Source organism: Rhinopithecus roxellana, chromosome 2 (genome assembly GCF_007565055.1).
Source record: "Rhinopithecus roxellana isolate Shanxi Qingling chromosome 2, ASM756505v1, whole genome shotgun sequence".
Taxonomy (NCBI): Eukaryota; Metazoa; Chordata; class Mammalia; order Primates; family Cercopithecidae; genus Rhinopithecus; species Rhinopithecus roxellana.
In genome coordinates, this window is record NC_044550.1 from 183,713,111 (window position 1) to 183,726,161 (window position 13,051).

Below are 13,051 nucleotides of genomic sequence, written 5' to 3' on the forward strand. Positions count from 1 at the left end.
AAGGGCATCTGAATCTAAAAGGATGCATTTTCTTCAATGAGAACGCAAAGTAGAAAGTAGCTTGATGGCAATTGCTACCTGCTATTGGGAAAGTCTGAAATGGTCACTGACATTACTAAATGGCCTGTTAATTCAATTACAGAAGAAAAAAATGTCACAAACCATTGCACCATAGCCACCAGCCTATCACCCTAGAAAGATCAGTGCAGTTATAACAATAATTGTGAAATAGAAAAGGGAGAATGAAGAGATTAGAAAGCAAATGCATATAAGTTATATCTAGAAAGTTGTACTAATACTTTATGATTGCTAATTTAATCAAAATTAAATTTTTCCAAATTCTTAATATTAACAATTGATTTATTGATCACTGAGAGACCAATGATGCAATTTCTCTTTTGAGCTGATTTGATCACTAGTTAAAACCTAAGGAAGACAAACAGTGACAGTGATGTAGTATTATAAGCTGCAATTCAAAATACCAACAGGAAAAAAAAAAGAAAAATCAATTAAAAATGTGGTTATTAATTTAGCAGTTGGAAAAACTGGGGATGATTTGGGTAAGGGAAAAGACTACCAAATAAAAATTTAAAAGGTTATGGATAAAAAAAAGAGTGAAGCTTAGGGTATGTAAAAATAAAGTTTTATTATAATTAAGTGTAAATCTTCTCATAGAAAAAAGGAAAAACAAAATCGAGGGCAAGTTAATGCAGATGGCAATTCTAAAGTGTTTTCTCTGTAAGTGCAAATCATATTCAAGCAAGCATGCAAGAGGTTAGTTCTACTCACTGTCAGAAGGTTTGCTATCACTTAGGAAAGGTTGCTGTTCCATGATGTCCATTGGAATTTTAATACTTGGTACTTTTTCTGAGTATGGGCAGTCAGACTGTGAAAAAAATGTACAACAGGTTTTAGAATGTTTTTATTATACAGCCTTTCCTATCTGCTAGTGTCGATCAAACCGTTTTATATAATCATTTACTTAATACTAAGGAGAAAAGCCCTATAATGACTTCCAGTTTGCTATCTTTTAAGTGTATTCCTTCTTTCCCCCTCACATTTGTTTTCTACTCTTCTGAGTTAATGGTATTGAGTCCATTAAAGCTACAACTACACGAAATAGAGATCACTACAACTGAATTGTAAACCTTTCTATCACTTAGACTCCCAATCAGCAATGTTTATGAGTTGTATCTGTGAAGCAAATGATCTCAATGCAAAAACAGATTAAACCTAGGAAACTTCCGAAGTTATAATATGGTCTTGAAATTCTTGTTTTGTTTATGCTGATTCCGTCTGTAGGAAAATCATGACCCATCTTTCCTTCTAGAACAAGTGACAGACTTTTTATATATCCACTATCAAGAAGCCTTCTATGTACACTAGAAAATAAACTTTCCTCTCTTACGCTAAGTACTATTTTATGGGTAAAGGTTCATTTCAATTAGCTTGTGCCAAAGATATCTGAAAATGTAAGCAAAACGTAAGAAAATAAAATGTTTACAAAGGTGTCTATGATGGTCAGATAAGCAGAGAATCATAATGGAAATGACAAAACCAGGCAGCTAATCATGGGACTGCTTAAAGAACAGGCTACCTAGCCCAAATTATAATAGATTACCCTTGTTTCTTTTAAATGCATTATATTGATTCTAAGTCTATGTTGGGACTGAAAGACCCAATATATCTCATCATTGAAAGTACCAAAAAGATGATTTTTAGTTGAAAATAAAATGAGATTAATGGTAAAAAAAATCTTAACATAAAGTCTATTACCTACATGGAAAATTCCTTTATGGTGACTCTAAAGAGGTTAATGAACAACAGCATCCTTTTAGAGAACTAAGACAATGCATTCAACAAGCAAAAAAGGAAAAAAAAATAAACATGCCACACATAAACAATATTAACCTTAAATGTAAATGGACTAAATGCCCCAATTAAAAGACACAGACTGGCAAACTGAATAGAGTTAAGACCCATGAGTGTGCTGTATTCAGGAGACCCACCACATGTTCAAAGACACACATAGGCTCAAAATAAAGGGATGGAGGAATATTTACCAAGCAAATGGAAAGAAAAAAAAAAAAAGCAGGGGTTACAATCCCAGTCTCCAATAAAACAGACTTTAAACCAACAAAGATCCAAAAAGACAAAGAAGGGCACTGCATAATGGTAAAGAGATCAATGTAACAAGAAGAGCTAATTATCCTAAATATATATGCACCCAATATAGGAGCGCCCGGATTCATAAAGCATATTCTTAGAGAACTACAAAGAGACTCCCACAAAATAATAGTGGGAGACTTTAACACCCCACTGTCAATATTAGACAGATCAGTGAGACAGAAAATTAACAAGGATATCCAGGACTTGAGCTCTGGACCAAGCAGACCTAATAGACATCTGCAGAACTCTCCACCCCAAATCAACAGAATATACATTCTTATCAGCACCACATCACACTTATTCTAAAATTGACCACATAATTGGAAGTAAAACACTCCTGAGCAAATGCAAAAGAATGGAAATCATAACAAACAGTCTATCAGACCACAGTGCAATCAAATTAGAACTCAGGACTAAGAAACTTACTCAAAACAGCACAACTACATGCAAACTGAACAACCTCCTCCTGAATGACTACTGGGTATATAACGAAATGAAGGCAGAAATAAAGATGTTCTTTGAAACCAATGAGAACAAAGACACAACATACCAGAATCTCTGGGACACAGCTAAAGCAGTGTTTAGAGGGATATTTATAGCACTAAATGCCCACAGGAGAAAGCAGGAAAGATCTAAAAATTGACAGTCTAACATCACAATTAAAAGAACTAGAGAAGCAAGAGCAAACACATTCAAAAGCTAGCAGAAGAAAAGAAATAACTAAGATCAGAGCAGAATTGAAGGAGATAGAGACACAAAAAATCCTTCAAAAAAATCAATGAATCCAGGAGCTGTTTTTTGAAAAGATTAACAAAATACATAGACCACTAGCCAGAATAATGAAGAAGAGAGAAGAATCAAATAGGCACAATAAAAAATAATAAAGGGGATATAACCACTGACCCCCCAGAAATACAAACTACCATCAGAGAGTACTACAAACACCTCTATACAAATAAACTAGAAAATCTAGAAGAAATGGATAAATTCCTGGATACATACACCCTCCCAAGACCAACTCTGGAAGAAGCTGAATCCCTGAATAGAACAACAAGAAGTTCTGAAATGAAAGCAGTAATTAATAGTCTACCAATCAAAAATGTCCAGGACCAGATGGGTTCACAGAAGAATTCTCCCGGCAGTACAAAGAAGAGCTGGTACCATTTCTTCTGAAACTATTCCAAACAATAGAAAAAGAGGGACTCCTCCCTAACTCATTTTATGAGGCCAGCATCATCCTGATACCAAAACCTGGCAGAGACACAACAAAAAAACAAAATTACAGGCCAGTATTCCTGATGAACATTGATGTGAAAATCCTCAAGAAAATACTGGTAAACTGAATCCAGAAGCATATTAAAAAGCTAATCTACCACGATCATGTTGGCTTCATCGCTGGGATGCAAGGCTGGTTCAGCATAGGCAAATCAATGAACATAATCCATCACATAAACAGAACCAATGACAAAAAACACATCATTATCTCAATAAATACAGAAAAGGCCTTCAATAAAATTCAACAGCCTTTCATGCTAAAAACTCTCAATAAACTAGGTATTCATGGAACGTATCTTGAAATAATAAGAGCTATTTATGACAAACCCACAGCCAATATCATACTGAATGGGCAAAAGCTGGAAGCATTCCCTTTGAAAACTGGCACAAGAAAAGGATGCTCTCTCTCACCACTCTTATTAAACATAGTATTGTAATTTCTGGCCAGGGCAATCAGGCAAGAGAAAGAAATAAAGGGTATTCAAATAGGAAGAGGGGAAGTCAAATTGTCTCTGTTTGCCGATGACATGATTGCATATTTAGAAAACCTCACTGTCTCATCCCAAAATCTCCTTAAGCTGATAAGCAACTTCAGCAAAGTCTCAGAATACAAAATCAATGTACAGAAATCACAAGCATTCCTATACACCAATAATAGACAGAGAGCCCAATCATGAAAGAACTCCCATTCTCAATTGCTACAAAGAGAACAAAATACCTAGGAATACAACTTACAAGGGATGTGAAGGACCTCTTAAAGGAGAACAACAAACTACTGCTCAAGGAAATAAAAGAGGACACAAACAAATGGAAAAACATTCCATGCTCATGGATACAAGAATCAATAAGGTGAAAATGGTCATACTGCCCAAAGTAATTTATGGAATCAGTGCTATCCTCATCAAGCTACCATTGACTTTCTTCACAAAATTAGAAAAAACTACTTTAAATTTCATATGGAACCAAAAAAGAGCCCATATAGCCAAGACAATCCTAAGCAAAAAGAACAAAGCTGGAGGCATCACACTACCTGACTTCAAACTATGCCACAAGGCTACAGTAACCAAAACAGCATGGTACTGGTACCAAAACAGATATATGGACCAATGGAACAGAATGGAGGCCTCAAAAATAATGTCACACATCTACAACCATCTAATTTTTGACAAACCTGACAAATACAGGCAGTGAGGAAAGGAGTCCCTATTTAATAAATAGTGTTGGGAAAACTGGTTAGCCATATGCAGAAAATTGAAACTGGACCCCTTCCTTACATCTTATACAAAAATCAAGTCAAGATGGATTAAAGCCTTAAATATAAGATGTAAAACTATACAACCCTAGAAGAAAACCTAGGCAATACCATTCAGGACATAGGCATGGGCAAAGACTTCATGACTAAAACAGCAAAAGCAATGGCAACAAAAGTCAAAATTGACAAACAGCATCTAATTAAACTACAGAGCATCTGCACAGCAAAATAAATTACCATCAGAATGAATAGGCAACCTACAGAATGGGAGAAAATTTTTGCAATCTATCCATCTGACAAAGGGCTAATATCCAGAATCTACAAGGAACTTAAACAAATTTATAAGAAAAAAACAACCCTATCAAAAAGTGGGCAAAGGATATGAACAGATACTTCTCGAAGGAAGACATTTATGCAGCCCGCAAACATATGAAAAAAAGGTCATCATTGCTGGTCATTAGACAAATGCAAATCAAAACCACAATGAGATACCATCTCATGCCAGTTAGAATGGCAATCATTAAAAAGTGAGGAAATAACAGATGCTGGAGATGATGTGGAGAAATAGGAATGCTTTTACACTGTTGGTGAGAGTCTAAATTATTTCAACCATTGTGAAAGACAGTGTGGTGATTCCTCAAAGATCGCAATACTATTTGACTCAGCAATCCTATTACTGGGTATATACCCAAAGGATTATAAATCATTCTACTATAAAGACATGCACATGTATGTTTATTGCAGCACTGCTCACAATAGCAAAGACTTGGAACCAACTCATATACCCATCCATGATAGACTGGATAAAGAAAATGTGGCACATATAACCCATGGAATACTATGCAGCCATAAAAAAGGATGAGTTCATGTCCTTTGCAGGGACATGGATGAGGCTGGAAACAATCATTCTCAGCAAACTAACACAGGAACAGAAAACCAAACACCACGTTTTCACTCATAAGTGGGAGTTGAACAATTAGAAAACATGGATTCAGGCAGGGGAATATCACACACTGGTGCCTGCCAGGGGGTAGGGGACTAAGGGAGGGATAGCAGTAGGAGAAATACCTAATGTAGATGACAGGTTGATAGGTACAGCAAACCATCATGGCACGTGTATACCTATGTAACAAACCTGCATGATCTGCACATGTATCCCAGGACTTAAAGTATAATAATAATGAAAAAGATGCCACATGCATTTACCTTTATGAGAATGTCAAAAACAGTAAGTCATTACAGTATTTCAAACATTTTCCAAAATAATAGCACTTATAGATGGATGAGTTGGCAGCCAACCCTTAATCACAGTCTACCAGGCAGATTAAAAAATGACTGTGAGTGGCTCAAAATGTTGGCAAGCCATAATTTTTACTATTTGTGCTCATAAATATTATATTATAGCTATAACCCCCATGTCCCCACGTGACTCCCTATATCCATGGGCCCCAAACCCTGTGACTAAGAAGTAAACTTAGGAGAACCACATTCCTAAGTGGAGCCCCTAAATAATGAGTTCAACACACAGAACATACTGCACAGATGCACTCCAAATTGCCTAGCTGGATTCACTGCTTAGGAACAAATGTATATGTTTGCTTGTTTGTTTTGGAATGGGTAGGATGAAGAGGAAGAGGAAAAAAAACAAATATGACACTTTGGCTTCAAGAAATCTGTCGGAAATGGTAAATATCAATACAAAAAAACCCCACTTTAAATGAAATAGGATTTGTTGGAAATCATATCTAAGAATTGGAAGAACTTCTAAGGAGTTCTTTCGATCCAACTTTTGTCACTAGAGAGCAGTACATTTAAAACATTCTCCAAAGTTGATATTTTACTATTTTTTCTTAAAAATCATTAGAGAGGGGGATTCCATAATCCCCCACTTCATACATTCATAATGTGTAGTGAACTTTAAATTTGATGTCCATGTACGTAAGTTGACATATTTATTTTGGACAAAATACTGCTTTAATTATTTAATATTTCAGGCAGCCTTTTTTTTTTTTGGTCTTGAGTGGTCCAGAAATTCGTTTCAAATTTTAATTTCTATTAAATGTATAAACACATCATTCTTTGGACTATTCCATCTTAATCTCTGCTGTAGTTTAAACACACTCTTTTTCTGTCACCATTGCAAACAAAATCTATACACCTGTTCTCATTGTAGATGGACGATGACAGTCATAAAGCTCTTTTCACCTCTTTTTCTCTTTAGCTAAATGTGCCTCATGCATTAAGCCTTTTTCTTATTGAATCAATTTATGTGAAATCCAATTCTGTCTCTTGCCTTCTTTCATTGTACCATTTCCAAGTTCTACAAAAATAATACAATCAGACAGCCTGACCAGTTGGAAATAACCAGAGAGGCCTGGATTTGAGTTTTGGCTTTGCCCTTATGGCTGTGTACAGTTAGAAAAATGATTTAAATATATATGTCAAAGCCTCACCTTACATGTATACAATTTTGTTAATCATTCCTCAATAAAGCTTTAAAATTTTACAAAATATTTAACATTTCTCAGTCTAAATTTCCTCATCTGTAAAATGGGAACAAAAATAAATACTGTGATAACAAGCTATTGAGACAATTAAGGATAAAGTATGCAATGATCAATCAAAGTTATCAAATACTAAGTAGAAACTAACAATTAACAATATTCCTACTTTAGAATTGGTAATGATGCACAAAAAATCGTTTGTGATACTGCACTGTGTAAAATCCAGAGCAAATTTTCAAATGGAAAACATTATTTTGGCAATCTTTTCAAAAGGCTGCTGGAATAAGGTGTGTGCATGTGTTAAAGTAAACAAATCCCAGTTTTTCTCCTAGCACTGATTACAGATCCCTACTGGAGAATCTGTACTTCTGTGAGCTGGTCTCCTAAAGAAAAAATTGGGCAAAATTTTACTTCTCAACTTAATCACCTAATTGGAGCAGGACCCTCTGGACTATGACACTAACCACTATAATTATGTAAAAAGACCCCAAACTCCAATTTCCTTTTCTTTTTATTGAAGAGCTACAGAAAAATAATGCTAAATCATATTAGTAGAAATATAATACTATTATTAATATAACAGCATAGAACTTTGGTGGAGAGCCTACGCAAATAGATTCATAGATTATACAAAGTGAGATCATCGACATCTATCCACATCAGGCTTAAAATTACATAAAATTGAGTTATTATCTCAAATATAAGCCCTGAATTATTAATAGAAACCAAATACATTTTATAGCATTACTAAGCAAACTTCCTTTATGAGATCAGAACTTTTTTAATGTGGTGGATTTTAAAATTTTTTAGAAGTCATTATTAGTCATTATGTCATTATTAGGGTATTAATGGTTACAGAAAGACTTCAGAAAACATAAAAAACCAAAGAGAGAATATAAAGGGCAAAGGGATGTGAAATGAGTAAAATATCACATGTCCAGATAAACATTCTTAGAACTCAGCCCTCCATTTCACATCAGGTATAAAAAGGGACAATTTTCACATTTGTTTCTTTAACTAGCTTTCCTTTGGAATTTGGAAAGTTCCTTACATCATCGTTGTCACTGTCCAGACTTCCCTTCTTCTTTTTCTTTTTCTTCTCATCCTCCTTCTTTTTCTTGTCCTTTTCTGGAATGACATCATCGAGGAAGCTGAGGTCGTGCTGGGAGAAGAGGTAGTCCATGCCTTTTCTGACAGCTACAAGTGCCAAGATCTGAAAGAGCAAATATTAAAAGTATGGAAGAAACCATGCAGATGAAGTCACAGCAAGCACAGATACTCTCCTATCAAAGTCCACAGAAACCTCCTTTGTGTAAGGCTAGATAGAGTATGACAGACCTGATCTTGACAGTATGTACTTATACCAAGTGAACTCTCATAACTTTCTACATGGGGAAAGTTGTTTTATAAAAGTCTTAGTTGAAACTCATTTTGTTTTGTTCACTGAAATGCATGATCACATTCAATTAGAATTTTAATGTGAAAGGATTGTTTTTCAAAACCATTTCCTTCCATGTGAGATTTTAAATAAAATAGTTAAAAGTTTAAAGTCAAAAAATAGCTGACATATGATTTCTAAGTATTAAAAATTAAAACGGTATAAAGGTTTTTAGCAATCAAGAAAATCTGTACGACACATAGAACACTGAGACATCTTCAAAGTATTCACAATGAGGTAGTATTTGAATATGCACAGACCATTTCATTTACTGGGCTACTTCAATCACCACCATTAACTGAATACTTAACATGTCCCAGACACTATATTAAACTCTTAGGCAATGTTATCTCATTTATTCTTCAAAACAAACCCCAAAAGTAGGTATTATTATTTCTGTCATACAGTTGAGGAAACTGAAGGTTAGAGACATTAAGTATGTTGTCCAAGATCCTTAATGTTTGTGAGGGAGATGAACCCAGATAATTGAATAATACAAAGGGCCCCAGTTGTCTGCTTCCAAAACAAATATTCTTGACCTGTGTATTTCTGGTTCTATGAATTGCTCTTGAAGAAGAACTTCTGAAGGTACATTAAGATACTTCTGAAGGTAGAATTAAGATATCTTTATTCTACATTAAAATTAATATGCAGCAAGTTATAGGCATCCTGACTTGCTTCAAATTAAGCAGTTGTCTTTATCAGCCTCATGCTCTCGATATGACAGTTTCCTCATCGCCTAGAGAAATAAATAACATCTGTCCTAATTTCTATTACAGAATTATTTTGTGACCAAATAAAAGTTCTGAAAAGACAAAAACACTTTAGAAAAGTGAAGCATTTTAAAATTATTATTTATCACAAGCAAAAAGTGATTTACTGGATATAATTCAAATGTATCCTGCTCTAGCTTCCATTTTCTTGGTTTCAGCAACATTTGTAGGTAGGCAGATGACACTAACAGGTAAATCTGAGTGTTTCTCATACTCAGTGTGCTTTTCAGTAAGTTAATATAGTTTTTTTTTTTTTTTTTAAAAAAAGGAAAGAAAGACATAAGGCACCATTAAGAAAAAAAATCTGACCTAACAAATATGACTAGTATTTAATATCCATTTTTTCTTGCATCCTTGGGAGAAAAAAAATTTCAAACAACAAATACAAAAAATAAAATAATAATCCTGGCTAAGAGTAAGAGGATTTTTATAAAAATAAAATGTGGTAAGTGTAGGAAAATTCTGTTTTCAAACCTGCGGGGGAGATAAAACAGACTCGAGGCTCCCTTTGTAACTTGTTTTAAGTGTACATAAATGCATTTTTTTCAAGAAGTGAAGAGTTATGGTAAAGTATAACATTCAGTAATGAAGCCAAATACAAAATTTCTTTTTATTTTCTTTCACTTGTGACTCAGAGTGAAACAGTAGTTGCTTTACCTTGTTTCTCATCATATTATGGCAAGGATAGAAAGTCCCACCTTATCTTTAAACTTAGCATTATGCAAACCACAAGAAATGTAAAAAGTGAACTTCTCACTCCATTTCTTCTAATGTACTGGATGAGTTCTCACAAGTTGCCAAGCACTTCTTTATTACTTGAACTGAAATGTCCTACACTCTTACTTAGATTAATTCTATTGTACAACATTTAAAAAGTAACTAACATGCACTGGTGTCTACGATGTGTCAGGCATTATGCTACACATTTGATAGTCATTTTTGATGCTCAGAAAAACAACAATGCAACCCCCATTTTACTGATGAATTAATAGTAGTTCAAGGAAGTTTACTGATGAGCATGAACCAAGGCCAGTATATGAACTCAGGTGAGCCTGATTCTAAGGTCCATCCTAGACAACCATAACCATGGGAAATGTAAATTACAACTGATCGAAGTGATGAGGTCAAAGCTGGAAAAATTTGGAACAATACATAAAAGACATGTGAGTCTTCCATATAACGATAACCACGATACCCATATAATCTCACAGGTACATTCAATTAAAGGAATCCCTACCATTACTGGAAAAATGATAGCAGCCACTGTTGACTTGAGGATCCATAGCAGGGCCAGACACAACACCTGCAGGAAAGTGAACAGGTGGACTCTGCGCAGGGGAACATGACGCAGGTAGATAAAGTCAGGCTGATGCTTCAGAGGCATCAGAAGCAGCTTCAGACGATCCATGAACTAAGGAGGAAAGAGGAAAGGAGTCCAAATGCATTACTGCATTACATTTCCACTATGCCTAACTAATCATTACTGATTTATATTCTATAATTTAGGCAAGCAATGCCCTTTTCAGAGGACAAAGGAATGGTCAAGGAATGCAGAAATTTAGTCAAGCACACTAAAGCACAAGTCTTCAAATCTTTGTTATTATATTTTGGGAATGTTATGTAGATGTGTAAGAAAAAGCGGCCACTAAAGAATAAAGTCACAAAGCAAAACATAAATTCTAGGAGCTCATCTCCTAATTTCTATTTTTACTCTCTGAGTCTCAGGAAAGAGGATCTTTTGCCTATTTTAGTAATAATATGCTGAAGGAAGACGTCTAACTCATGTATCTTACTCTGCCTCAGTTGTCTTATCTGAAAAAAAAGGAGATGATACTATGCATCATATATTAACACATTTGAGGAATGTTTTAAGGATATAAAGGAAGTATTCAACTTAAAAATGGGAATACATTATGTTTTCATAAATTCCATAGTATTTATCTGAGTGGCATACCTTGACGAACACACTCAGCAATCTATCACCATTTCTTTTCAGAGAAAAGCTATATGAATACTACAGCGAGTTTCAGGGTCAACATCTGAACCTAAGAGAGGCTATCGTATGGTCATGTATAAACAGCTATTGAAATAACTACTGAGCATCTGTGTGCCAGGTGCTGTGCTTCAAAGAATAACTGCCGAATTGACCTTGCCAGTGACAAACGGGAAGATATTCAAGAACCTATCACAGGATCTTTCAATGAAAGATGTTCAGTAAATAGCTATTGAATTGAATAATCATGCAATATGAACTCTGAAATAATCTCTCTATTTTCTTTCTGGAGGGAAAGAAGTGCAAAAGTAAATCAGACCATCACAATCTTCTCTAGTGATTTCTTACTTAAAGGGTTTTCTTTTTCCCTCTAGAATTATTTTTGACTGGTGGGGACCTTCTCATTTATAAAGTTTGGGTTACAAAATTTCTTTACAAATTACAAAATTTGCTAAATCAAATCTCACCAAAACGGTTTAAACAAGGGAGAATCGAGAAAGAAAGAGAAAAGCCATTAGAGGCAACAGCATTGCAGAATTTAAGAAATCTACTAGCTAGACCCTGGTTGTTTTTCCCCATCATTACTATGTGGTTGATTTTTTCTTCTTTTTAATTAAATAAACATGCACTGAGTTTCAACCAATAAAGCCCCTAAAACACATAGAATTAAACTTCTGATCTAGACCAGGTCGTCAAGGACAAACAAAAATAAGAACTATTCGTCTGCGGGCCATTTCTGTTTCATATTTTTCCATTTTGGAAAATAAAGAATATTTACAATGGCAGGTAAAAATAAGATATTTTTACAAATTTATACTTCTCAAAAGTTTCATGAGCACAAATAAACTCACATTCATCTAGTCCAGTCTATGAAGAACCACCTTGTATTTTGTAACAAATATCCAAAAGATGATGAACTCTACTCAGCAGACCTAAACAGAGAAAAGTAAAGTAGCCTTTTCTCTCTTTGGTGGTCTGGCCACTTGCCCAGTTCTATCTGACTTTAAAACTAAATTAATCTGAATTTGATAAGCAAAAGCAAAGACTATTTTGAAGGGGTTCAAATAAATTCTTATGATGTTCACAGGACATGCAGTCTTTTCCCATTAAAATGTTACTAAGTGCTAAATAAAGCTATAGTTAACAAGGTGCCAGAAAACAGCATAAGTACTTCCAGTTTCCTGGTGCCAATTAAATTAAAACCCAACTGAAAGACAAAGTCCCTTACAAAGTTTTCCCTAATGATTTTTTTTTTTTAAAGAGACAGGTTCTCACTATGTTGGTGAGGCTGCACTAAAACTCAGGTTGAAGTGAACCTTTCACCCCAGCCTCCCAAGTAGCTGAGACTAAAAGTGTGCACCACCGTGCCCAGCTGATAATGATTTTATTAAAAGTGTCAGTTTTCCCAAAGTTACGAATAGCTAAAGTTTTCAACAAAAGCAGTACATCAACCACATTGACTTTATTCTTTGGTTGGTAAAAAACTTTTGATTATTGATTATAGCCATGTGAAAAGCAAATCAATACCCTGTTCTTAGTATACAGTTAAGGCAAATGGATAAATACTATCTTGAAGACACACAGAAAGAGTTAGGTATCCTTCCTGAGACAGTAAAAAGGAGATAAAGATGGGTAAGGGGGAGGAAA

At 34.7% G+C, this 13,051-nt stretch overlaps 1 protein-coding gene across 1 annotated transcript in view; it reads right to left on the minus strand.

The window, feature by feature from the left end:
* Positions 1-13,051, minus strand: part of SLC4A4 (solute carrier family 4 member 4) — a 400,518-nt gene that overhangs the window by 7,419 nt on the left and 380,048 nt on the right. The window contains exons 22-24 of the mRNA XM_010384086.2: positions 10,649-10,822; positions 8,252-8,413; positions 790-886 (exon numbers count right to left, since the gene is read on the minus strand). Coding sequence (XP_010382388.1) covers positions 790-886; positions 8,252-8,413; positions 10,649-10,822 — 433 coding nt within the window. The remainder of the gene's footprint in view (positions 1-789; positions 887-8,251; positions 8,414-10,648; positions 10,823-13,051) is intronic.